The sequence below is a fragment of the Penicillium crustosum genome (genome assembly GCF_028827405.1).
Source record: "Penicillium crustosum strain IBT 35664 chromosome Unknown utg000003l_segment0_segment0, whole genome shotgun sequence".
Lineage (NCBI taxonomy): Eukaryota > Fungi > Ascomycota > Eurotiomycetes > Eurotiales > Aspergillaceae > Penicillium > Penicillium crustosum.
The window spans coordinates 2,986,917-3,014,877 of record NW_026623124.1 but is presented as its reverse complement, the minus strand read 5'-3'; the positions used below and the strand labels follow the sequence as shown (position 1 = coordinate 3,014,877).

The 27,961-nt window shown below is 48.9% G+C and overlaps 10 protein-coding genes across 10 annotated transcripts; 7 read left to right on the top strand and 3 right to left on the bottom strand.

Annotated features, from left to right (window-relative positions):
• Positions 1-728: 728 nt before the first annotated feature.
• N7487_008222 (ketohexokinase) lies at positions 729-1,972 on the top strand (the record flags this gene model as incomplete). Its single annotated transcript, XM_056875952.1, has 6 exons — positions 729-775; positions 844-1,246; positions 1,307-1,465; positions 1,515-1,576; positions 1,630-1,737; positions 1,798-1,972. 6 exons carry the CDS (start codon positions 729-731, stop codon positions 1,970-1,972), a joined length of 954 nt encoding a protein of 317 aa, XP_056728140.1.
• A 534-nt stretch (positions 1,973-2,506) lies between these two features.
• Positions 2,507-3,658, top strand: N7487_008221 (ribosome biogenesis protein BRX1; the record flags this gene model as incomplete). The annotated part of the gene is made up of 2 exons (XM_056875951.1): positions 2,507-2,742; positions 2,809-3,658. The coding sequence occupies 2 exons, from the start codon at positions 2,507-2,509 to the stop codon at positions 3,656-3,658; spliced, it is 1,086 nt and encodes a 361-aa protein (XP_056728139.1).
• Positions 3,659-4,356: 698 nt separating this feature from the next.
• Positions 4,357-5,448, top strand: N7487_008220 (F-box protein; the record flags this gene model as incomplete). The annotated part of the gene is made up of 1 exon (XM_056875950.1): positions 4,357-5,448. One exon carries the CDS (start codon positions 4,357-4,359, stop codon positions 5,446-5,448), a length of 1,092 nt encoding a protein of 363 aa, XP_056728138.1.
• A 754-nt stretch (positions 5,449-6,202) lies between these two features.
• On the bottom strand, positions 6,203-7,111 carry N7487_008219 (Rab family GTPase; the record flags this gene model as incomplete). Its single annotated transcript, XM_056875949.1, has 5 exons — positions 6,203-6,327; positions 6,377-6,457; positions 6,507-6,896; positions 7,008-7,020; positions 7,091-7,111. The coding sequence occupies 5 exons, from the start codon at positions 7,109-7,111 to the stop codon at positions 6,203-6,205; spliced, it is 630 nt and encodes a 209-aa protein (XP_056728137.1).
• Positions 7,112-7,684: 573 nt separating this feature from the next.
• On the top strand, positions 7,685-9,637 carry N7487_008218 (uncharacterized protein; the record flags this gene model as incomplete). Its single annotated transcript, XM_056875948.1, has 1 exon — positions 7,685-9,637. One exon carries the CDS (start codon positions 7,685-7,687, stop codon positions 9,635-9,637), a length of 1,953 nt encoding a protein of 650 aa, XP_056728136.1.
• Positions 9,638-12,294: 2,657 nt separating this feature from the next.
• Positions 12,295-14,187, bottom strand: N7487_008217 (putative ATP-dependent Clp protease; the record flags this gene model as incomplete). The annotated part of the gene is made up of 2 exons (XM_056875947.1): positions 12,295-13,688; positions 13,749-14,187. The coding sequence occupies 2 exons, from the start codon at positions 14,185-14,187 to the stop codon at positions 12,295-12,297; spliced, it is 1,833 nt and encodes a 610-aa protein (XP_056728135.1).
• Positions 14,188-15,554: 1,367 nt separating this feature from the next.
• N7487_008216 (FAM207/SLX9 family protein) lies at positions 15,555-16,129 on the bottom strand (the record flags this gene model as incomplete). The annotated part of the gene is made up of 2 exons (XM_056875946.1): positions 15,555-16,061; positions 16,127-16,129. 2 exons carry the CDS (start codon positions 16,127-16,129, stop codon positions 15,555-15,557), a joined length of 510 nt encoding a protein of 169 aa, XP_056728134.1.
• A 500-nt stretch (positions 16,130-16,629) lies between these two features.
• Positions 16,630-18,298, top strand: N7487_008215 (glycerol-3-phosphate dehydrogenase family protein). Its single transcript, XM_056875945.1, has 4 exons — positions 16,630-16,744; positions 16,811-17,934; positions 17,994-18,045; positions 18,117-18,298. Exons 1-4 carry the CDS (start codon positions 16,683-16,685, stop codon positions 18,202-18,204), a joined length of 1,326 nt encoding a protein of 441 aa, XP_056728133.1. The 5' UTR covers positions 16,630-16,682; the 3' UTR covers positions 18,205-18,298.
• Positions 18,299-18,647: 349 nt separating this feature from the next.
• Positions 18,648-23,376, top strand: N7487_008214 (putative glycogen debranching enzyme Gdb1; the record flags this gene model as incomplete). The annotated part of the gene is made up of 3 exons (XM_056875944.1): positions 18,648-18,865; positions 18,929-23,246; positions 23,308-23,376. The coding sequence occupies 3 exons, from the start codon at positions 18,648-18,650 to the stop codon at positions 23,374-23,376; spliced, it is 4,605 nt and encodes a 1,534-aa protein (XP_056728132.1).
• A 594-nt stretch (positions 23,377-23,970) lies between these two features.
• Positions 23,971-26,653, top strand: N7487_008213 (putative DUF221 domain protein; the record flags this gene model as incomplete). Its single annotated transcript, XM_056875943.1, has 4 exons — positions 23,971-24,138; positions 24,200-24,364; positions 24,431-25,595; positions 25,659-26,653. The coding sequence occupies 4 exons, from the start codon at positions 23,971-23,973 to the stop codon at positions 26,651-26,653; spliced, it is 2,493 nt and encodes an 830-aa protein (XP_056728131.1).
• Positions 26,654-27,961: the final 1,308 nt, after the last annotated feature.

Sequence of the window (27,961 nt, the reverse complement as noted above, 5' to 3'; positions counted from 1 at the left end):
AGACAATAAGATGTGTGCCAATCCCATGCTACTTAGTTTGACTTGTCCAAACCCAATTTCATCCTGCAGTATCCCGCCTGCTTGTGTATACCTATGCTTTGAGTAACATACTTCAATGAATGTTAGTATTCATAGTCCAAAAAAGAGATTAAAAGAAAATCTTTCATTCCTTACGGCTTCTTAGAAGCATGCGAAAACTGATAGATGCTGAGGGGTTGGATTAAGGTGCGCAATGGGCACCACTGGGCTCGTGCGCTAAATATATTGGTCACGTGGTGGATATTTACCCTAGTCCGATTCATATCGGCATTGATCTTCTCAGTGGCAGTAAGAGGATGAATAGCCAGAGTTCCATATTAGAGACTGACTCCATCGAGCTAAATATAATGTACTACAGCTGGAGATTCTTCGGGTAGTAGAATGACAGATTGTGAACCGTGTGTGGTACTACAAAAGTTCAAAAGGCTTTTGATGCCAAGACAAACACATTGTACGGAGTAGGAAAAGGCATATACACCGCCCGGCCCCAGCGCTGGCAACATGCTGACTAATCCATCCCACATGCCCCGGGGCCCGAGCCGGGGCCCGCTTCCTACCTAGGTAGTCTTGGAAAGACCCGGTGTCGTTGACTCGATCAACAGCACTGATTAAATAGACGATCAATTCACACGAATATTCGCTCTTGGTTCTTTCGACAAGTGGAGATAGATTCTGGCCAAATCATAATCATGACTTTAGTAGCTATAGGGGCGTGCTACCTTGATACAATTCTAATGTGAGTTATTTCTGTTGTGTCCTGAAGTGTCTTGTATTTGGAGTCTGGTATTCACATGCCTTGCTTAGAGCCCCCCATTACCCAGGTGAAGATGAGAAGCTTCGTGCGTCCAGAATCAGTCGCCGGCGCGGCGGGAACTGCCCGAACACTCTGGAAGTTCTCGGCCAATTGTTACAATATAGGCCGTCGAGGGCTGAATCATCGCTGAATCTCATTACTATCCTTCCCTCCAAAACATCGTTGGCGTCTCAACAAATACAATCAAGCTTGGGGAATATTGTTCGACTAGATAGCTGCATTTACCGAGAGAGATTCAGTGAGCCAGCTTCCAGCTACATAATTATGAGCCAGGAGACCGGTAGTAGGACGATCGTCAATTACAACGAACTGCCTGAAATGACTCGCTTTGAGTTCGCAACAGCCATTGAGCCCCTTCGTGCCTTAACTGATCGTCCCTGGTTTCATTTTGAGGTATGTTAAATATTGGGGAGGGACTCGGCGGATCACAAATTCAAGCTAACTTGGACTCAGGGTCGTGCACCAGATGTAACCTTAGAATGTATTCATCATCTCCGGGAGCATTTTTCAGAGGCTAAAATCAGTGTTGAGGTGGAAAAGCCAGGCCGGTTAGGCTTGCAGGAGCTCGCAGATGCGGCGGACGTTGTCATCTACTCCAAAGGCTGGGCCCAGGTGAGATTTTATTCTCAGCCTTTTCTAGGCACATCTAATATATGGGCAGAACAACGGATATACGTCCGCTGAGGATTGCTTACGGGATCAATCATTGAGGATAAGCCGAGGGTAGGCTTTACGGTCCAAGTCCCCAGATAAATAATCTAACCTATCGTTTATAGAACCTTGCTGTGCTGTACTTGGGGCCATGACGGGGCTGCAGCACTTGAACCAAAGACTGGCAAGTTTGCTCATGTCCCGGCCCATACTGAAGAAGTGGGGGTCACCGAGTGAGTTTTGATCGTTCCAATGTACTACAGCACAAATTAGACCATACTAATAGTCTATAGTACTGTTGGAGCGGGAGATACGTTTAATGCTGGCTTGCTATACGGTCTTATATATCGGAGTCATGAATGGGACTTCCGAAAGAGGTTGGAATTTGCAAATCTTATTGCTGGCTTGAAGGTCACCCAAGAGGGCTTTGCAGACCTGCAAAGAGCGTTGAACTTTCCGTCATATTGACCTACTCTTTACTCGACTGGATTCAACTAGATCTCGAAATCGTCCAAATCAAAGTCAAATATTGGGTCAATGCAGTAGGTTTGGCGTTTAGGATCAAAGCGGTCGTGGTATAAAATAGCTTTTTAAGGCCTTGATCGGACTATGTAGACAACATAAATGAATGGAATGGAAGATATATATTTCGCCACAATGAGACTTTTTTTTCGGTTGTGTTTCAATCCACTTTTTAGAGCGACATTAGGCAAACAAACCATAATCTGACAAGTATGAAACACTATGTGTATAGTAAATCACATTTCTCTAAAATCATGAAGCAAGGTGATGTATGGATTAAAAGACCATGATTTATCACACGAGGTTTGGCAGGAAAATAGGCGGTCAAGAACGGCAAATGTATTGCTAGCCCACCTGGCACGTGACATTGCAAGGTTCAGGGCGGTGGGAAACAAAAAATATTCTGCCATCAACTTTTTGATCGCGGCCTTCTTTTGCACTATCAATTTCAATTCCATTTTGACACAATCAGCAGTCACCATGGCATCAGTTTACAAGAGTGTCTCAAAGAAGTCGGCTAGACAGCCAACCGACGATCTGTCCGACGAGGATATCGAGATGGAGGAGCTCCTCAATGCGGAAGACGACACCACCGATAGCGAAGAGGAAGAGTCCGATGATGGCGAGGCAGCTGAGGTTGTGAAGAAGCAGCTTGCTTCTGGATTCATGCCCAAGACCCGCGTTCTTATCTTGACCTCGAGAGGTGCCTCTTACCGGTATGGATATTGCGCCTTGAGATACGCTGAATGGATTTACTGATCTAACAATTTGCTTTTCTCTAGCCACCGACACCTGATGTCTGATATTTGTGGCCTCCTACCCCATACCTACAAAGAGACTAAGCTAGACACGAAAAAGAAGGCCGCCGGATACAACCTCCTCTTGAACTCTCTTGCCGACCTGCACTCCTGCAACGTTATCTTCTTCCTCGAGGCCAAGAAGAACGGCCAGGATCTTTACCTCTGGCTTTCACGCCCTCCTAATGGTCCCACTATTAAGTTCCACCTGAACAACCTGCACACAATGGGCGAGCTCGGCGCTGGATTCGCAGGGAATTGTCTGAAGGGCGGCCGCGGGTTGGTCGTGTTCGATCGCTCCTTCGACGAGCAAGGCCCGGATATGGGCGCTCCTGGTAGTGAATACCGTGCGCTTGTTCGGGAGATGCTGCGCGGAGTTTTCTGTGTGCCCAAGCGTGGTGTTAGAGGCATGAAGCCATTCGTCGACCGCATCATTGGTATCTTTGGAGTGGACGGCAAGATCTGGATTCGCGTCTATGAGATCCGCGAGTCTGAGCCTGGCAAGAAGAAGGAGGGCGAGGAGACTATCAAGCCCGTACCGAAGGGCAAGGACAACGCCCTGCCCGAGGTTTCTCTGGTCGAGATTGGCCCCCGCTTCGTTCTGACCCCCATTGTCATCCTCGAAGGCAGCTTTGGTGGACCCGTCATCTACGAGAACAAGGAATACGTCAGCCCCAACCAAGTCCGTAGCGACATTCGACAGGGCAAGGCTGGCCGTTACTCCCAGCGCCGAGACGGCCAGACTGATCGGGTTGCCAAGCGCTCCGATCTGGGACTGTCCGAGAACTCCGTGCGGAAGGTTGATGCATTGGACACAAGGAAGCTGTTTGCATAGGGGGTTTATGTTTTTGTTTCGTCGTGCTATTTCTAGACTTGATATCCCTCGGGATGATGTTTCGACTACATGTGTATATTTGATGCGACGCTTTCATCATGGTCCGTTAAGGCGTCGGGGCAAAGTCTCATCCTGGTTAATTTCAAAAGTTGATTATTTCTCTCTGTTCCTTGATTTTGCCGGTTTTATTGCCATCTGGAGAGCTTTATCTTTAGAATCACTACGGAGTAGAAGGCAAGTTGGTTGGACCCCGTGGACGCAAGGGGCAACATTAGCTAAGCGCCATATAAAGCCCTCGACGCCATCGCCCCAACCCAGTCTGCCTCTTGTCACCATCCATCATGGCATCATTTTTGTTGGCTAGCCCTATATGGCTACAAAGAGGTTGCTCTTCCAATATGTTTACTCTTGATCCCACGCTGTCTCTTGTTTTCATTAGCCCCAACGGCGGGGTCTGTATCCAATAGGTCCAACGTACCGGCGACAAGTTTACGGGTGTTGATTGCTTCACTTTATGATAAACACCTTTCAACTTGATTCATACATAAATCCTCGAAAATTAACCGTGGTTTTTCATTTCGGATTACTTTAACACAAATAACAACCTCTCATCAGGTAGGTCGTCACTCGTTGACGCTCTATGAGTGAGTCATTCTAATAGTGTTATTCTTTATAGCAACAACATAGATATTTCCACCATGCGAATTGATCATCTTGCAACGGAGCTTCTGCTCCATATATTTCGTTCGTGCGACTCAGTCTCCGACGTCTTAAATTTATCAGCCATCTGCCGTCGACTTCACCGCGTCCTCAACTCAACAAGCAAGCTGTATATCCTAGCCAGTGCCGCGGAGACGGAATTTGGCCCCCTCAACGATATCATTCAAGTGGTGACACAAAATGAGAGTCAGCCTGCTCATCTCATCCGACATGCGCCTATGTCTGGCCCCCTTTTGAAACAGGTCATCCAGCTCGGCCTGGTGGCGCGAAAATGGGAGACCATCTACCCATTTAAGAAGTGGAAGATAGACTTCGAGAATCGTCGCTCGCTCACCGACGAAGAGCGATTACGGCTGCGTCGCGCAGTATACCGCCTATGGCTGTATCATAGTGCATTCCATTCTGGTGTTTATGATCGCCATTCTCGTAGTCTCCGCCATGTGGTGTTGGAGCGCGCTCAGTTGCTCCACAACTGGTCCACTCAAGAGCTGGCCGAGATTGAGGATTTGCGCATTGTCATGGGTGATATTGTCCAGAATCACATATGTCCTAGTAATGGGACCATTCAACGCAAATTCCGAAAGCGGTATCCAGACAGCAGCCATCAACTCTCCTTCAATATCCACCTCAATTATCCTTCGCCTTCTACTACTTTTCTGTCTTCGCATGATCACTCCTTGGTTCGCAAAGGTACTGAGGCCTCGATTCAGCAATACTTCCACACCGCTCACCCGAGTAATTATGCCGAGTCGTCAGCCAAATACCGGTCTCGGTTCCGCAATGACCTCTCTCATGACCCAGGGTATGAAGGTTGGGGTGACGAGATCCCACATTACTATATTATACAGGACATGCTGAAGCTTGATCCTGGTCAGATATTATGGTTGCGCGACCATGCTTTGCTGAAGGAACAGGTAGAGGAGTACATATGGTCTCTTGGGGAATGGTTCCGCAACAACGGTGAAACATTCGGTGACACATTGGAATATGTCATGAATGAACGTGGGCTTGAGGTTGGTGAACTTCGATCTGCAGTGGCTAGTCGTGAAATGGGCATTGTCCTAAACTAGATTTGTGCTTTTTTGACCTTTTAAATTGATGGAATACATTCATGTGCGGATTTGAATTTCTCTTTACAGTTTCACACATAGAAAAGGCGACAAAGAAGTATGTTGTAGTTGAACTCATGCAAACCCTCGAAATATGTGCCCCCTATCAACACAGTCAATCATAAATAACGATCTACTTTCCTAGCAACTGTTGTCTGTGGACACAGGCACTAATTATTACTATGGGGCTGTTTGGAAAAGCCTAGCCCAGAGAAATTAAATTGCCCTGTGGAGCACGTGGACCCTGTCTTCGATAGCACAGGACATTCACATTAATAGATTGTCTCCTTGTTGGCATTGCAGGACTACAGCATTGTGCAATCTTACTAAAAGGGATGGAATGAATATACCAATTCGAGAATTTTCATACAAAAGCCACGCAGCCGAAATGTTAGACGCCCAACCAAGCTGTGTTCACCATCGTAGAAACATATCAAGCACACCAGTTGAGCGAGCAGAAAAAAAAGGGGATCAATTTCGTTGAGGACCACGGGAAAAAGAACAAAAAAAAGGACCGAAGAAGGGGAATCCGGCAGCCGGTAACATCAATTCTGGTAGACCCCTATCTTCCCGTGTGGCTTCTCCAACAGATCCCGCCTGTGTATCATCTTTGTAGCCGTCGAATTTCAGACTCCAACACAGATCAAGACCATCTCAATGTCACATCACAAAAGAAGAGTCGTGGCAGTCAGTGCATCGTCCCATGAAGGGTAGTCTAGCAGCAGCCCGGCTTCTGCTCGCTGTCTTGCTTGCTGGGGTCGATAACGGGACGGCGGTCGAGGACCTGCTGGCCACCCTCTCCGTTGTCGAGAGCCTTGCTGGAAACGATGCGGTAGATTTCTACCAAAATTAGCACTCTATACCAATTTCCAAGGAATCGTCAACAAACCTGTAAGGATGTTCTGGAAAGCCAGCTCGACGTTGCTGGCATCGAGCGCGGAGGTCTCGATGAATGAAAGGTTGTTCTCGCCTACTAAATGTCAGCGCCATACAATGAAACCGATTGTCGGGAAACGCACTGGCGAACTGCTTGGCCTCGTCTGTGGGGACCGCACGCAGGTGGCGCAAATCGCTCTTGTTACCAACGAGCATGATGACGATGTTTGAATCGGCGTGATCCCGTAGCTCCTTCAACCACCGGTTGACATTCTCGTAGGTCTGGTGCTTGCTAATATCGTAAACGAGGAGGGCGCCGACAGCGCCACGGTAGTAGGCAGAAGTAATCGCACGGTAGCGCTCCTGACCAGCGGTATCCCAAATCTGTGCCTTGATTGTCTTCGAGTCGACTTGAATGGACCGGGTCGCGAACTCCACACCGATCGTTGACTTCGAGTCTAGGTTGAATTCGTTGCGGGTGAAACGACTCAAGAGGTTAGATTTACCAACACCAGAGTCTCCAATAAGCACCACTATTCACTCCACAATGTCTCCGCGGTCAGTCTTGGGATCTTTTGGGAGGGAGCACAAGGGGGGTGGTGGATAAGACGAGGGCGGGCATCATCGTAAGGTGGCGACGTTACCTTTGAAGAGAAACTGCGGGGAATACCATCGTCAGCATATATTTCTGAGACATGAAGGAGCTCGTTGTCCCAAATCAACTCACGTCATATTCGTCGTTGGCCATTTTGAATGTGATCGAGCTAGTAAAGCTCGAAAGGTGGTATCAAAGTACAGGTAAACGTGGCGGGCAAGTTAAGACTGAGGGGTGTACTTGGAGACTTAAGAGGGCGAAAGTCAGATACGTCAGTACTGAGTTCGCAGCAGGCAGAAAGAAAACCAGGGGAGCACACACACACGGGAAGTAATAGAGAATCAGCAGGGGATAGTCAGTGATACCTGGGCCGAGTGTCTCTCCTTAATCGTGGCCCCCCATTATGGCTTAGCGTAACGATCACGTGGGTTGGCGTCTGACGCGCGGGCGGTATCTTTTATCAATCGGCAGTAACCATTATCTTTCTAGATGTTTGTTCTTGCTCGCCTTGCTTTTGCTTTTGCTATTATCCCCACGTTTTCCCGCCTTTCATCTTTCCCATATCCGATAAATATGAAATACAGTATGTATTTACTCTATCTTGATACCCCCAGGGCCCCGCAATTCAAAGTTTCAACCCCAGCACTATCTTGCTTGCACCATGGGCATGGGACATTGAAAGCTACATAGTGGATCATTTGTTGACTCAGTTCCTAGGAGACTACAATGGCATCTGATTCTGAAACGAACAATGCCTCTGACCAAAGTGGAATCGGTGATGCCGACTCCTTGGCATCTACAGCAGAAAGTGAGCCAGAAGCGGAGTACCTCGTGAATGACATCCATGCAGAACGGAGGTTCTACGTTGAACCGGATTCTGAGGATGATGAAGGCGTCTTCATCACTCAGTATTTGGTCGAATGGGCTGGATACAGCATGGACAGGTGCAGTTGGGAGCCGAAGGAAATGTTTACTTCGGAAGAGACCCTAGATGGATGGGAAGAGAAAAAAAAGCAGATCGCGGCTGGCAGGGAGCTTCCATTCGATCTCAAGGAATGGGAGAAGGAGATGGCTTTGTTGGAGAAGAAGACAAAGAAGCGAAAAGAGGACCGAAGGCGCAAAAGAGAACAAAGGGCACGACGGAAAAGCCTCCCTCGGGCTGAATCATCTCGACCGGCCAATTCCGATATCATAGATACCCATGATCCTGAACCAGGTGTTACATCTCGCAGAGCTCCTAGGCGCCTATCCGCGGATTCCACCGCTTCGACCTTGTTTGTTCCAGCTGAAACCCCACCGCTATCAAAACATGTGGCCCTTCGCCAATCGCTGCACCAAAGAGTACCTGCCAGATCAGCTACCTCTAGTGTTCAAACAAACCGGAACGAAACTCCGGGATTAACACGCCTGATTGCACAAACAGCAACCCCAAACAAGCTTCTAAACTCGCGACCTCAGCTCGCAAAGAAAACCAACACCAAGCAGAACCCTCCGGCGCGCCGAAAAAGCCCACCACAAGCAGCAAAGCCAACATTGTCTTCTTTTGCTACGGGCCCAGGGGCCAAGCGCGCGTACCGAGAAAATAAATGGAGCGACCGAGCACCGGATTTGTCTCAAATGGAACTGATGAAACCTTCCGAATTCCCACCCAGGATGAATATAGGCACCACCACCTCAGTCGTGGGCCCATCTGTAACAAGTCCCAGATCCCCGGAAGCCCAAACCCAACCCACTTCTCAAAATTCAGCCAGCTTGAACGGTCTCATAAAGACAAACACTGGTCAAGTAAACGATCAAGCTGCAGAGCAGCCACAGAAACCTGCTGTTCTCGTGCCATCGTCAGTCATGGCTCCTCCACTGCCTCGCACTTTACACTTAGGCCCCACTGCGTCAGTTTCTTCGTCGGCTGTGTTGTCTGGCCCCAGTGCACCGCCGAATCTGGAGATATCAGTTGGTCCTGTAGATTCCACTACTTCTATTTCCTCGCCAGCTACACAATTAGAGCCCCTTCCACAGGCCAACCTCGCCCAGCCTCCCGATTCTGTAGATACTACTGTTTCTACTTTCTCGCCGCCAGGTGAGGCTCCTTTGACATGTCCCGATGGGTGGTCGATATCTGCTCTTACTGCGCTCTCAGCAGCTGCTTATCCCTGCCCCACACCACAGGCCAATGCTGACAGGCCCACCGGTCCTCCGGCCTCTACTAGCTCAGTCTTACCTCCAGTTGTTCTCCCAGGAGCCCGTGCGGAGGCTACTTCAATGAAACCTGCTGGACTCTCTGGTTCTAGCCTTACTGCTCGGTCGCCGGCCATTCCAGATAGGCTGCGGGCAATGGTAAATCCTGAGAGGTATACTGAGAGGTATACTGAGAATCGAGACTCGCAGGACAGCCGCGAGACAGTCCGAGGTTGGAACAGCTATAGACCTAACCACGCACCTGTGGCCGATACCTACCGACCGTCAGAGCTTCCCCGTCGGTCATCGCCATCCCGACGGTCACCACCATATCGACGTTTATCACCCTCTCGTCGGCCACGGTCTCCGCCCTCTCGAAGGGCGTCGCCCCCGATCGACTGTCAAGGTCTTCTTTGCGTGGTATGGGTGATTATTATACTCCTCGGAGTCCATCTCCCACCAATTCTCGGATTCCGCCAAGATCTTCAAATTCAATCGGGTTGAATCAAGATTTATCAGCCAATGCTCGAACATTTGCCCCCACCGAACCTAGAGCTGGAGCATCTGCTCAACCCAGTCTTTCTATTACGGCCCAAATTGCAAGAATGCCGATGCGTGATAGCCGGGGGCCTGGTTGCAAGAGGATAGGTAAATACTGGTGTAATACAACACTGGGAGAGATTCTTGTCCACGTCTTTATCGGACCCAACAAGAAACCCCTGGGTGCTTTCAGATTATGCGGCATCCATCCGAATATCCGGAAGTCTTTGATGTCGGCTAAGAACCCGAAAACAAGCCAAGTTGAGGTTTGGTTTAAACACCTGTGCACAGTCGGAGAGTACGAAGGATTATGCGCGTCCAGTGTCAGTATCAAATCTATAGACTTGTCTCTTATATAATGCTAACATTGGCTATAGGCGACCAATTCTGTGCTAAGTACAGGCTGGGTCGAGGGTTTCAGCGACACCAACGAAAATCTGTTTTATCTAGCAGAGGATCTGCGAAAGGACGATCTCATCGCCATTCACTATCCTCTGAGGCCAAGAAACGGGCCTAACATTGTCTGGCTTGCTTGGTCATGCGCATCACAGGAATTCAAATTTCCAAGCCCTAGGGATGAAGTGCCACCCGGCATTCCTCTGCTTATTGCCGCTCGCACTATGCTCGCACCGATCGAAGTTCCAGGCTCAAGTGGACGTAGCCAGCCTATTGGTCAACCGCATGGCCTTTTGCCAGATGCATCACTTTCACTGCGCGTCGAGCCACCTACTGTAAATGATGGCCTAGATTTCGGCAGTTCCCCAAAACAGTCAAGCTTTCATCACGATATGAGAATGGGTGGATCCTTGCACTTGCGAGAGACGCCCGCCCCAGCGCCGGCCCAAGGCTTTCCGCTCACAAGTGAACCCAGGGGTAGTTTAATTTACGCTAACCCCCAGCCCCAAGATAACCTCACGGTTCAAGCGGCTACCTTGGGCAAAACCATTGAAGAGTTCATGAAACGCTGCAATATCAACGTGGAAGAACTTGCGACAATCGAGGAAGGTGGGCAACTGTCAAAGGCCGGTATTTTCTATTTGCACTTTCCCCCGGGCAATGAAGAAATCCACCAGGAACTGCAGTTTCTGCAGGGGGTCTTGAGGCACCATGATAAGATTGTTCTCACAAGCGACAGCCCCGGAGATTGGGCAAAATTTATGCAGAACAGCAGACAGGGCGTGGCCATAGTATGTGATCTATATTTGCAGTTTCACAATTGTCAAACAACTAACCGAGAGCAGTTTCACGAATCGTTCGCTGGATACGATATGTTGCGTCCTACACTTAATTCTGTGCTTCCTACCCACTCGTTCAATTTCTGGATTGTTCGCATTCAAACTCCACTCAAATTAGTTGATCCCCGTTATTATTCACCGGGTGACCATCATCTACGCATCTTTCCATATGGGGGTGTCATATTTCTCACCGAGGATATGTTGACAGACCTAAAAGGGGTAGCGGTCACTCTCCAATGGATTCGAAGTGCTAACAAGTATAAACGCAAATCCTGGACCTTGATGTTTTTCCCTGGCATACTTGAGTGGATCGAAAGGAGGCTCGACGATGAAAATCACTCGCAAGATCATGGACTGTATGTCATACCTCTTCACCACCAGTTTGATTAAGCTTCTAACAAACTTAAATGTAGTCTGCTGCTTATCTACACGTTGATCATCAAGAACAACATCACGGACCCTCGCGTGGACTTGTTCGATAAAGCAAGTCTACGCTTCGACTTAAAAAGCAACGTCATCGCACCCTCTCTCAGTGACTACGGCACTCGCACAAATCACCACGGCCTCAAAATCGAGGACAAAGTTGAACGCGACGCAGATCATCTAATCGAGTTCTTCGCAGGGTGGTCATTGGTTAACATACCACGTTTCCGGAATTTCGTCGCTGTCACGTCTCTCGGTCCTCTCACTGGACCACGGTGGGACGAATGGGGCCATATGACTGTCATGCGAGGTGGTTTCAACCATTTCTTTAGACGGTTCAAAATCGACCAAAAGACCATTATGACCTACCTGTCAGGTGGTTCCACCTCACAGGCTTCTACAAGCCAAGCAGCCACCCCGATGACCATGAGCACACCCCAGACACCTAATTGGGCATCTCATAACTCCAACACTGCCATTCAATCTACCTTCAAAAACAGCCCAAACGATAAAGGCATGAGCAATTACCCTGCTCCCTACAAGTGATCTTCGCGGCGTTACGACCGAAGTAGGTTACGTCACACAGGCGTGATTATGCTCATATTTCTCTTCCTCTTCTTGCACAATTTTTTATGATACCCCCATCAGTTTGTTCTTCAGCGCATTATACCTAGAAAGCTATGAAAGCTACGAAGTCATGAAATGAACCCAAAATTCTATGAAATTCCGCCTAGGAGACTTGTAGCCGTGTATACTAGTTTTGTCCACTTACATTCAAATTTGAGATCCAACGCTTGATCAGTAATCGGACACCTACCATACGAATGTTCGGAATTTCAGAAAGTATGGCTTTGCTAAACTGCACGCTAATTGCCGCCAATGCAACTTGGACATGAAGAACAACACCCGGAAAGACAAAAATAGTCAACGGGAATGAGATGAATGCATACCATTTATTTACACTCAACCAGTGGCTCGATTCTGGTACTCCTGGAAGTTTGACGCATTGGGGCCATCCACATCATCTTGCGTCTTAGTCTTTTGATCCTGGTCTTTTTTCTCCCCGCGAGTTTTTGCTTCCCACTGGCTTTCCTCGGCGGAAATCATAGCATGGAAACGTCCACCCTGTCCACGGGCAAGGTAGATGGGCTGTTCCTTGCGCTCGGCCACAGCCTGGGTCACGAGGACGAATTTCACGCTCGAGCCGGGCGCTTCAAACATGGCGTCACTGAGAATAGTTTCCATCTCAGTTCGTAGCGCGCGTGCACCGGTGCCCATTGTGAAGGCATTTCCGGCAACTTTATGGAGTGCCGGTGTGGTGAAACGTAGCTCGATACCCGAGAGGGAAAATAGGGTTGTGTATTGGGCTAGAAGGGAGTTGCGGGGTTCAGTTAGGATACGCATAAGTAAGGGTTGAGATAGTGCAGAGAGAGCGGCGGTGACGGGAATCCTGCCGATCAGCTCAGGGATGAAGCCGTAGCTTTGCAGGTCTGAGGGTGTTAACAGGTCGAGTGCGTTGAAATAGGTTGGCTCGGCGCCAGAACCGGCTGGCGAAGCAGAGGAGAAGAAAGGGAGGTGCTTCTTATACAGCGCTTCTTCCTCAGACCCTGGGAGGATTGGAAGTGGCTGGTTGGTAGAGATATTTGGCGAGCCAGGGAAATCACTAGTGTTCGAGGCGGGCCGAACTGGCTGGCCAAAGCCTATGGACCCACGAGATATTCGATCCATGATGGCTTTGTGCAGTCCAACAAAAGCGCCAGAGAACACGAACAAGATGTTGTCTGTGCGCACATTGTACACTTCTCCCTTCCCGCCTGGATTAGGGTTATTAGGTTGGAAAGACCCATTCCCTAATGGACTGTTGGAGGGGAAGCTGTTTGGGGCACTAGTTGCGCGGGGATTTTTCTCTGGCTTGGCCTGAACCTGCACGGTTGTGCCTTCAATGATCTTGAGAAGCGCCTGCTGTACTCCTTCGCCACCGACATCCTTGCCATGACTAACCTTTGCAGCTGCGATCTTGTCCACTTCGTCAAGAACAATAATTCCACGCTCTGCCTGCTCCACATTGTAGTCTGCAGCTGCCAAAAGTCGGTGAACACACACTTCTGCGTCCTCTCCAATATAACCGGCTTGGGTGAACACAGTGCAATCGGAAATACTAAAAGGCACAGAAAGAACCCGAGCAAGAGTCTTTGCCATAAGTGTCTTTCCTACACCGGATGGACCAAGTAACAGAACATTGGACTTTTCAAGATGTAGCGGCGATGCATCGGCGAAATCTGCTTGCTCCAAGGGCGTGTTTGAGCGGGATTTGTGAGGTATGCTGGCAGGTTTCTGCGCGCTTGTCATATTATCTGCTGTATCGAAAAATAAATTAGAAAACAAGCAACAAAATCAAAAATCAATATGTAATATACCGTCTAAAGGATGAGTCTCGAGTGCTTCCCTCCGCTGACGCTTCGCGAGAGCCTCGGCTGCTTCTTCCTCCCGGCGCACTAACTCTTGCACGCGCTGGTAGTGATTGTACACGGCAACGCTGAGGACCTTCTTTGCGCGGTCCTGACCGACGACATATTGATCGAGATATTGCTTCAACACTTTCGGTGTGATGCGGGGGGCCCCAAACGCCGGAGTTGATCCTAATGGCCCAGGAGTAGGAAGTCCAGTTTCATAGCTACCAGTAAATGGCTGGCTTGTAAATTCTGACCGGTTGAATTGAGACAATGTCGGAAAAGTGGTGGAGGAGCTAGAGAGTTGGCGCGTGGACCAGTTGTATGATGGAGGAGGCCGACACCGGACAATGTCAGGACGAGCCAAAGTGGCCGGGAGGCGACGTTGGAAATGCCGCCACAGCATTGCTGGGCGCCAGTAAGTTACAGAGGTTTTATGAGAGATGGATAGACAGCCCTGAAATTGCGAAGTAAAGGAAGGACCTCGGAGGATTGGAGAGCGATGGATCAGATACCGGATAGCTTTCCCCGCAGGTGATCTTATCTGCTGAGTCATCTGCCTGACGAACAGGTGGTCCGGCTATTCACGGATAAAGTCAGCTACAGTTATCCACTTCTTGTGTCTTTAAAAACATCTTTTTAGATATATGAGAATGTAAGTCGGGGATGGAATCGAAGCAAATCAAGAGCAATATTTAGTGTTCAGAGCCCACACTGCATTTATATTTCCCTCAAGGTCAACCCTCAAATCATAGCAACACTCAAGTACAGGGCAATTATCTATAATCACCCATAGTAAAATTAGGAATGAAATAACACCCAAACACAACAAGTCTCGTGTCAGATATTTGGTGACGAATTACGGCACACCCCTTCGACAAACGGTACCTACACAGAAACCCCTGGTGTAATCCTCCAGTAGCCTCCAATGTGGCCCAGGGGGCACTTCGTAGATGTGTGGTGGCAAATGTAGCGGTCTCAGCTCACACCAACAGAATCAACAGCCCTGTCAACCCAGCTTGAAGAAAAACCATTACTAATCTGGCGATCGCACAAGGTTGTACCATTAACGCAACTCAAGGTTACACGGCAGTATGACAACAATAATGCCACTAGTGATGAATCTCTCTGGTTCGTTCGTGCTTATCTCAACGAGGCAAACAAATGTGTAGGCTCATTCCGAGAAGACAGAGATCCTCGTCTCTACATTTCTAAGCGGATATGGGATCTGACTGGATTTCTAACCTTCCGAAAATGGTTGAGCAGCCAAGATTGGGGTTATGCGGAATTGCGATTGAGGTTATAAGCTGGTTTCCTAGCTAGCGTTCAATATTAGAGTTGTTGCAAATCCAGTTCTGGTACCTACGGGTCGAAAGAGGGTAAAATAGTAAGATAGATGCAGCTCTTTGATGACAATGATGGGTATTTGGTTATTGTTTTCTAATGTCGAGGGCTGTTCGATGGTGTCCGTGGCCCCGGAAAGAGTTGTATTCCGCAGTAATATAGGAATGCTTGAACCGAGCGAGCTGCTTGGAACCAGGTGTGAATTTCACCGTTCAGATCCAATAGAAGCAAGTGGTTCAATCGTGTTTTGGTTGAGCACAGCACACCCCAATGTATTTGCCTAAAACTCAACTTTAGGAGAGTCTCTGAATGGATTTCTTTTCGCTCTATTGCCGGAGTTCACCTGTTAGACAAATATTCACGGCTAGCAGCAACCCTAGTGGTGGCTCGGTCACCAACCGAGGAATTTTATGTTCATCTTGGCCACCCTTATTTATTTGCCTTGAACACAGGCTGTTGTTCCATCGTTTGTGAGATGAAGTTACGAAGAGCCGACCACCGACCGGCCGTTGGGTTCGACTCGGTGCTCGCCTCGCCAGTATTGGCAGCCGGGGCTGATGTGATGTTCGACATCTCGATCAAGTTCTTGTTGAAGCGGTCACGCTCCAATTTCTCAAGTTTTTCCCGGCGCTTCAGAGCACCTGGCTTGTGTCTCAGGGTCTTTTGCTTGATCACGTTCACTTGACTGGCGGCATCGGTAGATTCTTCAGCCTCGGGCAAGGCATCGGCCAAGGATTCAAGGTTAGCGACAAGCTTTTTTGACGCTCGTCGACGCTTGGGAGTCTTCTGAGAATTTTTCTCAATCTTAGACACGAGGGCGGCATGCTTGATCTGACGTTTATCCCTCTTGGTTGTGCGAAATTCGTCACCAAAGACATTGGGTTTGGCTATCGCGCCTCTGCCCGAGGCAGTTTTCGTTGATTTGCGAATAGGAGCCTGTGAAGATAGAACGATAATTAACCGGCTGAGAGTGGAACAAGATAAGTAATAGTGCAGCTTACCATGTTGGCATGTGAGATCTACAGCGGAGAGCAACGAAAAGACGAATTTGCGACGGGAAAAGCGAAACCCCGACTCCAATTGTTCACCGCCTGGATCCACTTACCCACTGTTTTCTCCAGGAACTCAACGTTGTTTGGCTCTTCACATCAATTAGTCCATGTGTGTGTCAAAGGCAAAAAGATAAAAAAAAGAAAAACAAAGCCCGCTTTGACTGACGTTATCAAGGTTCTCGTGCGCTAAATTGCCTCTCCGAATTTCGACGACTTTCCGGTGACATCAGAGTTGGTGATTAGAAGGCAATCCCGAAAAAGGCTGAAATCATTGGGGGTCCCAACACAATAAGTTTGTATGGATATACGTCTCAACCTACGTCGGATCTGCGTTCCTCACACCTCGACCGTATTTCGACCTCGGTCACTCGCCCGGTCAGCCACCCGGTTCCAGACCCGATTCATAAATCCACACCGTTTGCCCCCGCCGATTTCTTCTTTGCCTTTTAAACCCGTCTTTTCCGGACCTCTTTCCCGCAGATCAATTGTTTCTTCTACACACACCATGGGTTCTATCGCTCCTTATCAGCGCAAGCACAAGATCACGGTGGTGGGCTCCGGTAACTGGTAAGAGATCAATCCCTACAAGGGCGGTGGATTTGTGCTAATTGTGCTAATTGTGCTACTCGATAGGGGCTGCGCCATCGCCAAGATCGTTGCCGAAAATGCGGCCAGCAACCCCGACCTCTTTGAGGAGAAGGTAGAGATGTGGGTATTTGAGGAGAATGTCGAGGTTCCGCAAACTTCTAAGAACTACAATGCCTCAAACACTGGCCCCCAGAAATTGACTGAGGTGATTAACAATGTCCATGAGAATGTCAAGTACCTCCCAGGAATCCAATTGCCAGTCAACCTCCACGCGAACCCGTCCCTAGAGGATGCGGTGAAAGACAGCACGCTTCTCATCTTCAACCTGCCTCATCAATTCATCATTAAGACCTGCGAACAAATCAAGGGCAAGATCCTCCCCTACGCCCGTGGCATTTCTTGCATTAAGGGTGTGGACGTCAACGGAACAGGTATCCACCTCTTCTCTGAGACCATTGGCAGAATCCTTGGCATCTATTGTGGTGCCCTGTCTGGCGCAAACATCGCCAATGAGGTCGCCCAAGAGAAGTGGTCCGAGACCAGCGTCGCCTACGACCCCCCACACATGGACTCCCAGGTACCCACTCCCCAGCGGTCGCCTTCTTCCTCCACAACCAACTTGGTGGAGTTCCAGCACAAGGATACCTCTGGTCAAATTTCGGAGGTCAAGTTGCAGGCCCTGCCGTCAGAATATCCTCCTGTCGACCATGCCGTGCTGAAGACCCTCTTCCACCGCCCTTACTTCCACGTGCGTGTTGTCAACGATGTTGCTGGTGTGTCTATCAGTGGCGCCCTTAAGAACGTTGTTGCTCTGGCCGCTGGTTGGGTTGTCGGCATGGGATGGGGTGATAACGCCAAGGCTGCTATAATGCGCGTGGGTTTGATGGAGATGGTCAAGTTCGGAGACACCTTCTTCAGCGCCACGATTGACAACCGCACCTTCACCGACGAGAGTGCCGGTGTGGCAGATTTGATCACCAGCTCCAGCGGTGGTCGTAACTTCCGGTGTGCCAAGTACAGCGTTGAGCGCAACCAGCCTATCGAGGAGATCGAGAGGACGGAGCTTAACGGCCAGAAGTTGCAGGGTACCCTGACTGCTGTGGAAGTCAACAGCTTCCTGAAGAACCAGGGCATGGAGCATGAGTTCCCTCTGTTCACTGCTGTCTTCCGTGAGATTCCCATCCCCCCTCCCCCGTATGACCTTTCGATCCAGGCTAACGTTTCACAGGTATCTTGGAGGGAACCATGAAGGTCGAGGAGATTCCTTCTTACATCGAGCGGTAAAAAACTCCCATCTAATGTCCTTTTGTTATGTTTGTGTTACTTATCAAACCGGTTGGTCCCCTTATAGCCCCCCTCAGGCCCGAGCCCCGATTTCTGCATCACAAAATTCCAATGGCGAGGATAATGGCGCTCGGTTCAGTGCTGCACGATTATAATTAGGGCTAGGATTGGGCATTGGACATTGTATAGACTTTCATGACCTGTATTTATGAACTGCATGCGGATTATATTCTAGACATTTGAATCAAAGACTGTTCGATTCATGCATACAGTTCGATGTGCATCGACGTAGGTGTGTTATAGCTCTGCAGATGTGTTGGCAGCTAAAAATACCAAGGAAAATGGATGATGTCATTCCCCGCGCGGTCTGGGCTTTCTCCAGGAACATATGAGGGGAACGCTGGGTCCTCTCTCCCCGACTTTTCTTTCCCTGCTTTTCAATTCTTTTTTTTTCTCCTTAAATATTCTCTGAAGCCTAACCTCTCTGTTCTCTTCTCTATCACAGTGGAAGTAGGGTGAACCGCACCAGATTCTCCTGTACTCTCACGATCCGTTGATTTAGATCCCGGATTCATCCAATCGTTATCGACCTATCGCAATGGCCTCCCCACGTCAGGTCTACTTGCTTCCATTGAAGGATGATGGTTCTCCAGACGTACCCGGTGGCTACATTTACCTGGCCCCGCCGCCGAAATCAGGATACGTGCTTCGATTCATCATTGAAGGAACGAGCTCCATTTGCCGGCAAGGCAGTCTCTGGGTGAATATTCCCGAGGAGGGAAAGCCCTTTGAACGTTACTCATTCCGGGAGTTCAGGTAGATTTTCCCAGTTCTTGTATGCTGTCTAAATTGAAAGTGGCGGTTACTGAACAGAAGCAGACTGCAGCCAAACTTCAACGAGAACATTCAGATCGATATCCCTGTGACATCCGCGGGAGCGTTTGCTTTTTACACAACATTTTCTCCGCTGCCAGAATTCTCAGTCGAGGATGTTCCTGCTCCGAAGCCGACCCAGACACCTGTTCACTACATTGATGTGTCGCCTAAACTCACCCTCCAGGGGAAAGACTTGCCGCTCAAGGCACTCTCTATTTTCTCGGTGATCTCAAAGTTTATGGGTCAATATCCTACAGACTGGGACAGGCACCTTCGTGGAATTGGTCAGCGGAACTATAACATGGTTCATTTCACCCCTCTCATGCAGCGTGGCGCATCCAACTCGCCCTACAGTATTTTTGATCAATTGACATTCGATAGCGATCTCTTCCCTAATGGAGAAGATGATGTCGCAGCATTGGTCGCAAAGATGGAGAAAGATTATGGTCTTCTCACATTGACGGATGTGGTCTGGAACCACACAGCTCATAATAGTAAGTGGCTGGAGGAGCATCCTGAGTCTGGATACAGCGTGGAGACCGCGCCATGGCTGGAAGCAGCACTCGAGCTGGACTCGGCACTTTTGGAATTCAGCGATAGTCTCCAGGATATCGGTCTTCCGACGGAGTTCAAAACTGAGGAAGATTTGGTAACCGTCATGAATGCGGCACGCAAGCGAGCCATTGATGGAACTCGTCTATGGGAATTCTATGTCCTCGACGTAAAAAGTAACGTTAAGACGATTTTGGATGAATGGATCAATGCAAACATTGATCCTGCACTCGTCGAACGGGACGAGATGCAACAGTTCAAAAACTGGTCTCTCACGCAACAAGCCAATGTTCTCCGCGAGATTGGAATTCCATCCGTCAAACAGGTTCTCGGACGGTATGGCCGTGCTGTCGACCCAAAGTTTGGAGCAGTTGCTTTAAATGTGCTTTTTGGGGATTACAATGAGGGACACACCAACCTCGACGAGGTCGAAGCCTCTTTGTCCCAGCTCCTTGATGAGGCCAACTTGCCATTCTACAAGGAGTATGATGCAGACGTTGATGCTATTATGGACCAACTGTTCAACCGCATCAAGTATCTTAGAATTGAGGATCATGGTCCCAAGATGGGCCCTGTCACCAAAGAAAACCCATTGATTGAGACTTACTTTACCCGTCTTCCTGTCAATGATGTCACGAACAAACATGACCCCAAAGCCCTGGCTTTGGTCAATAATGGTTGGATCTGGAATGCCGACGCGATGAAAGATAACGCCGGGCCGGACTCTAGGGCCTACTTACGGCGCGAAGTTATTGTGTGGGGTGATTGCGTAAAGCTTCGATACGGATCCTCCCCCGAAGATAGTCCTTTCCTCTGGGACTTTATGACGCAGTATACCCGCCTTATGGCCAAGTACTTCAGTGGTTTCCGAATTGATAATTGCCATTCGACGCCGCTGGTGGTTGCAGAGTATTTGTTGGACGAAGCTCGCAAAGTTCGGCCTGACTTGACTGTGTTTGCGGAACTCTTTACGGGCTCGGAGGAGGCCGACTATGTCTTCGTCAAACGCTTGGGTATCAATGCTCTGATTCGCGAGGCCATGCAGGCTTGGAGTACAGAAGAGCTGAGTCGCCTTGTTCACCGTCATGGGGGTCAGCCGATTGGTAGCTTCGAGATGGATTTACCTTCTGCTGGCAGTAGTCATGCCATTGCGTCAGCTAGGTCTAGCAACACTGACGAAAGGATCACTCATATTCGGCCCTGTCCAGTGCCAGCATTGTTCATGGACTGTACCCATGACAATGAGCTCCCTGCTCAGAAACGCGACGCTAGAGACACTCTTCCAAATGCTGCCCTTGTGGCAATGTGTGCCTCCGCGACTGGAAGTGTGATGGGCTACGACGAGGTGTATCCCAAACTCATCGATCTCGTTCACGAGACTCGACAATACGTCTCCCACTCCTCGGATTCCGATAATCTGGTCGTCGGATCTGGAGAGGGTGGAATTGGTGGTGTCAAGAAGCTTCTGAATGAACTCCACACTATGATGGGAGTCGAAGGCTATGACGAAACTCACATCCATCATGACGGTGAGTTCATCACTGTCCATAGAGTCCACCCCAAGACCAGAAAAGGTATCTTCTTGGTCGCACATACCGCATTCCCCGGCCATGAGAGCGGCGCGATTCTAGCCCCTACTCATATTGCCGGTACCAGTGCCAAGCATATCGGATCATGGCAGCTTGAGGTTGATGCAAACGATGAAACAAAGGCGAAGGTCCTGGCCGATGACAAGTACTTGAAGGGTCTTCCCAGCCATACCCGCGACATAGAAGGCACCAAGATCGAGCAAAACGACAAAGATGTCATAATATCTGTACTGGGGTCCCTTGTTCCCGGTTCAATTGCTCTTTTTGAGACATGGATTCCCGGCGCAGATCATGCCGATGGATTTGAAAACAACCTCACCAATGGCGCGGATGACGCATTCTCTGAGCTCAGCTTGATTGATCTGAACTTTGTGCTATACCGGTGTGAAGCTGAAGAGAGAGACTATAGCGACGGTCAGGATGGCATTTACAGCATTCCAAAGCATGATCCTATGGTCTATGCTGGTCTTCAGGGTTGGTGGAGTGTTCTTGAGGATGTCATCAAGTATAACCAACTTGGCCACCCACTCTGCGATCACTTACGAGAGGGTCAGTGGGCTTTGGATTACATTATTGGTCGCATGGACAAGGCGGCTTCCAAGGAAGGATATGTTGCCTTGAAAAAGCCTGCCGCATGGCTTCGTGAAAAGTTCGACACTGTCCGCAACTTGCCCAACTTCCTGTTCCCAAGGTATTTCGCAATCATTCTGCAGGTTGCATACAATGCTGCATGGAAGAGAGGTATTCATCTCCTTGGAGACAATGTGCGGCATGGCCAGGAATTCATTCATCAATTGGCTATGGTCAGCGTTCAACAAACTGGCTATGTGAAATCAGCATCCTTGTGGCCCACCAAGATGGTCCCCAGTCTTGCAGCCGGACTGCCTCATTTTGCAGTTGACTGGGCAAGATGCTGGGGAAGAGATATCTTTATCTCTATCCGTGGCTTATTCCTTTGCACTCAACGCTTTGATGATGCCAAGGAGCATATCATCGCTTTTGCGAGCGTGCTCAAGCATGGCATGATTCCCAATCTGCTGAGCAGCGGAAAATTGCCACGATACAATTCTCGGGACTCCGTCTGGTTCTTTATGCAGGCGATCCAGGACTTTGTCGAAATTGCGCCCAATGGTATTGATATCTTGAAAGAGAAAATTCCACGACGATTCTTGCCTTATGACGACACTTGGTTCCCCTTCGATGATTCTCGCGCATACTCTCAGTCCCCAACTCTTCTTGAGTGCGTCCAAGAAGTGTTCCAAAGACACGCCTCCGGCATATCTTTCAGAGAATACAACGCTGGCCCCGACCTTGATCGTCAGATGAAACCCGAAGGCTTCCAGATCGACGTGAAGGTTGACTGGGAAACGGGCCTGATTTTCGGTGGTAGCCAGGATAACTGCGGTACTTGGCAAGACAAGATGGGAGAGAGTGCTAAGGCAGGAAACAAGGGTTTCCCTGGAACTCCCCGAGATGGTGCTGCTATTGAGATTACCGGTCTCGCCTACAGCGCTCTGTCGTGGGTGGCACGTCTCTACGAATCCAAGGAGTATCCCCATGAGGGCGTGGATATCGGTGATGGCAAGCAAATCACTTTTGCCGAATGGGCTCGCAAAATTAAGGACAACTTCGAGCGGTGCTACTTTGTTCCCCTCGATCCCAGCGAAGACAGTCAGTACGACGTGGACGCGAAAATCGTCAACCGCCGAGGAATCTACAAGGATTTGTACAAGTCTGGCAAGCCCTATGAAGACTACCAGCTCCGTTCCAACTTCCCCGTCGCAATGTCAGTCGCTCCAGAACTATTCACCCCTGCAAAGGCTCTCGTCACTCTATCGATTGCCGACTCCACAATTGTGGGCCCTGTGGGCATGTCGACACTGGACCCATCCGATCTCAACTACCGTCCAAACTACATAAACTCCGATGACTCGGATGACTTTGCAACTGCCAAGGGTCGCAATTACCATCAGGGTCCAGAGTGGGTCTGGCAACGCGGTTATTTCCTCCGTGCTCTGTTGCATTTCGATCTCCTGCGCCGAAAGACGCCTGAGGAACGGACTGAGTGCTTCCAGCAAGTCACCCGACGACTTGATGGTTGCAAGAAGGCATTGCGGGAGAGCCCTTGGAAGGGGCTACCAGAATTGACGAACAAGGCTGGAGAGTATTGTAATGATTCGGTGAGTTATCTTTATTTTGATATATATGGCAATTTGTGCAGGATGCTAACATGGAATATAGTCACCCACCCAGACCTGGTCCGCCGGATGTCTGCTTGACCTTTACTATGATGCATCCAAACATACCTAGATTTAGTGGCTGACTTTTGGATACACGATTGATTGGATATTCCCCTAGACACATGGTAGATATCTTGCACTGAGAGATTTTTTTTCCAGCATTTTAACTAGATTCATAGTTACACCGCGTCATATGTATTGCAATTTAAACTAGATGATCTATATAAAGCATTTCAAATTTGAGTCAATGTACGGAGTAGAATACAAGTGGAAGTACTCCGTACGATGCATAGATCATACAATGGATGAATCCCCGGGTTATGTGCATAAATGATGACTCATCCAAATGCAGCCGGCTCCGGAAGCCCGTCATTGAACCTTGGGGAAGGTTTGATGAAAAGCAGAAAAACAAAGGGGGAAATTCACCAATTGTTCACACCCTCCTCTCGAAAACCAAAGCGAAAGTCTCAAACAACAGTCGCGGCATAAGCAGCAATCAAATCGTTTCGAACAGTTGACCATCCCATCTCCCTGACGTCAGTCATTTCAGTGATCAACGGAAATCTGCCGCATGCCCTTGACGAACTACAAGCTCCGACAGCCCCTCGGTCGTCGAAGCCACCACGGAAAGCCGGAGTGCGGAGACCCCTTATAAAACAGAGCCATGTCTCTTACGGCATCAGCAGCCTCCGCTGTGTTGACCTTGCTTGCCGATAAACCCGATGACGGAAGCAAGAGGCGGTGGGAAGATCAGTTAAAAGAACAGCGCGACCTGTACACGCAATTTGTGATTAGCTCCGCGCTGGGTCTCAGCGCCTTTTTAACATTCTGTGTATGTGTTTCTGTCACTATGAGGTGTGGGTCTTGTTCATCGCTGATAGTTTCATTTCTAGATCTTGCGACCAAAATGGACCGAGTTGTATGCCGCGCGACGACGACAAAGAAATGCTGCTTCGCGGTTACCTGAACTTCCGGACACCCTTTTCGGTTGGATTCCTGTTCTCCATCAGATTACAGAAGAGGAAGTGCTGCAGTCTGCGGGCCTAGATGCTTATGTGGTATGTTTGAATGCTTCGACTTCTCTACCAGGCAATGGACCATTGCTAACTAGGGGTTTGGGGTAGTTCTTGTCTTTCTTCAAGTTTGCGATCCGATTTCTCTTAGCTGTCTTTATCTTCGCTGTTGCGATCATCCTCCCTATGCACTACAAATACACCGGCCAATATGGAGTTCCTGGCTGGGATAACGTCCCTGACAATAAGACCATGAGTTCAACTGGTGGAAATGATAAGGAAAAGCCAGTTACAGACCCTGCATACCTGTGGATTTATGTTTTGTTCGCATATGTCTTCAGTGGATTGGCCATCTACATGCTTCTTGACGAGACAAAGGTAATCATCCGCACTCGGCAAACTTATCTCGGGAATCAGACCAGCACCACTGATCGCACCATTCGCTTGTCCGGGGTCCCACACGACTTGGGGACCGAAGATAAGATCAAAGAATTTGTGGAAGGCCTGCGAGTCGGCAATGTTGAGAGTATCACGGTGTGCCGACAGTGGCGCGAGCTAGACGAATTGATCGATGAGAGAATGAAGGTCATCCGTGAACTTGAGAGAGCATGGACAAAACATATGGGATACAAACGCCCAAAGAGCGATGGAAATACGTTGCCGCTGACCGAACAACAACCCCATGATGCAGACAATGAACGGTCCAGGCTCTTGTCCGGACATGAGAACGAGGATGTCTCGGGTTATTCGAATGAAAGACCCAAGGTTCGTATCTGGTACGGTCCATTCAAGCTTCGTTTCCGGATGATCGATGCAATCGATTACTACGAGGAAAAGCTACGGAAGATTGATGAACATATTCAAAACGCCCGAGAGAAAGAATACCTTTCTACCGAGATCGCATTTGTCACGATGGAGTCAATCGCCGCATCTCAAATGCTTGTTCAGGCGATCCTCGATCCGCACCCAATGCAAATGTTCGCTCGACTTGCGCCGGCGCCGGCAGATGTTATTTGGAAAAACACTTACTTGTCTCGTACTCGACGAATGATTCAGTCATGGTCCATCACCTTTGTCATTGCATTCCTCACCGTGTTTTGGTCTGTGCTCTTGGTTCCTATTGCCTCATTGTTGGAGTTGAAGACTCTTGAGACGATTGTCCCCCAGCTGGCCGAGTTCCTCCAGGAGCACCCGATCATCAAGTCGTTGGTTCAAACAGGATTGCCTACCCTCGCATTCTCGCTGTTGACGGTAGCTGTCCCTTATCTCTATGAGTGTAAGTTTTCCCATTCAACATTACCCTTCATGTAGTCGTTCACCTTACTGATCATCTTTGCAGGGCTCTCGAACAACCAAGGAATGGTGTCACGCGGTGATGTTGAGCTGTCCGTTATTTCCAAGAACTTCTTCTTCTCGTTCTTCAATCTGTTCCTTTTGTTCACTGTTTTTGGAACAGCAAGTAGTTTCTATGGATTTTGGGAAAGTCTTCGGGATGCATTCAAGGATTCTACGACAATTGCCCTCGCACTGGCCAATTCCCTCGAAGGCCTGGCTCCGTTCTACATCAACCTGTTGATTCTTCAGGGTTTGGGCCTTTTCCCCTTCCGACTGCTCGAATTTGGAAGTGTCGCACTGTACCCCTTTCACTTCCTGTCGGCCCGCACACCACGGGAATATGCGGAGCTGTCAACTCCTCCCAAGTTTAGCTACGGTTTCTCCATCCCGCAAACCATCTTGATATTGGTTATCTGCGTGGTTTACAGTGTGTTCCCGAGCTCGTGGCTTATCTGCCTATTCGGCCTGATCTACTTCACAATCGGCAAATTTATCTACAAATACCAACTGCTGTATGCTATGGATCACCAGCAACATTCCACGGGTCGCGCATGGCCAATGATTTGCAACCGCGTATTCGTGGGGTTGTTGGTTCACCAGCTGGCCATGATTGGCGTTCTGGCTCTGCGCCGAGCCATCACCCGGTCGCTACTCCTGGTGCCACTTCTAGGCTTCACCGTCTGGTTTTCGTACTGGTTTGGGCGTACATACGAGCCCTTGATGAAATTTATTGCCCTCAAGAGTATTAACCGGGACCAGCCGGGTGGTGGCGATATCTCTCCGTCGTCTTCGTCAACCCTCTCACCGCCATCAGGCCTGGATCGCGATAGCCTTCCGATACGTATTGGTGGACAGGACCTTGAATTGCGGCTGAAGAAGTACGTCAACCCGAGCTTGATTATCCCGCTGCATGCTGCCTGGCTTCCTGGTCGCCACCCTACTCGAGGCAATGTAAACGGTGCTTCCGCTTTCGAAGCTCATCAGACACCGAACGTTTGATCCCGTACGTTGTGCAGATTCGGGTTCGCATGATCTACCCTTGTGCCTTTTGTTAATACACTCTTTTTTTTTTACATGTCTTCGACCCATCATGTTTTACGATCTTGATACCTTCGCATTTCACTATCTTGTTCTGATATGTCTTCATGGTTATGATATCCTTGTGTGGCATATTTGCTTTCCTTTTGTCGGGCTCGCCTCGTTTGCCCCTGGCTATTCCCCTCCCGCGCAGTAATTGATCTTTGTTATTTGATTTTCCAATCTTTTCATTTATGTGTTTCAGTGTTTATGTCAAAGTAAAATATAGATTCTGTATAATACTGGTGATCCCTGAATTTTTGTCGCTTTCTACCCGTCAGGCGTGAGCGGCTGCCTTTTGAACACAATCCAGGCTCCAACTGCGGCACATTTCGTATCTAGGATTCCTCGGTAAAGATCCAAATCGGGTTCGCTAAGGTTTACTCTTTTCTCGCATTCCTGAGTTCCAAAATAAGCCCGCGGGAAACGTGGCAGTGTCTGAGTACAAAGTCAATACATGGTCTAACCAAAGAAAGAGCGGGTGAGAGGACTGAACTTTGATGTTTTCTCTCCAGCGGAAGCAAAAGTATTTGAATGTATGTAATTCGTTACAATTTCCAAAGAAAAAAGTGTGTTTGAAGGATTGACTTCAATGAGGCGGCCTGAGACATTATTCTGCTAGGGGCCACACCACAATTGTGATATATAGACATCGATTTGAAAACAACACATCATCTGTCCAATAACCCTTCTTTGCATCCGATTGAAAGTTGCCATTCGGATCGATCTAACCTCCGGTGCGGACATACCTCGAACACCTACGGAATCACCGTCTTCTGGAATCCCTGGGGTCCACATGGTCGGGGCGCATTCCTGAGCAGCGGGGGATGACACAGTTGTCTCTCTTGCGGTGAGGAGATGAAACAGTAAAAAAAAAGAACAGAGACAAAACAAACTATCCTTGGACGTTGAGGAATGTGGGATATGCTGAACTAAATACTGATTGTTCAGGGATCTTAGTATTATCTTATTGTTGTGATCATCATCACACGATTAGAGAGACATATGCATGTAAGCGGTGAGGTTCGATCGGTGCCAAGCCATGCGCTGCATCCGGGGCGCATTCCTTAATTCTCTTCCCCCGAGATCCTCTGGAATGTCAGTGTTGCAGATTGATAGTGGGTTCTTGGTTCCTTTTGAACATTGAGGGGTGTTTTTCTTGAATTGTAACCGGGATCTAGGGCTGCTACGGTGTCTTAGTAAGTGGATTATTGAATTGAACCATGGAAG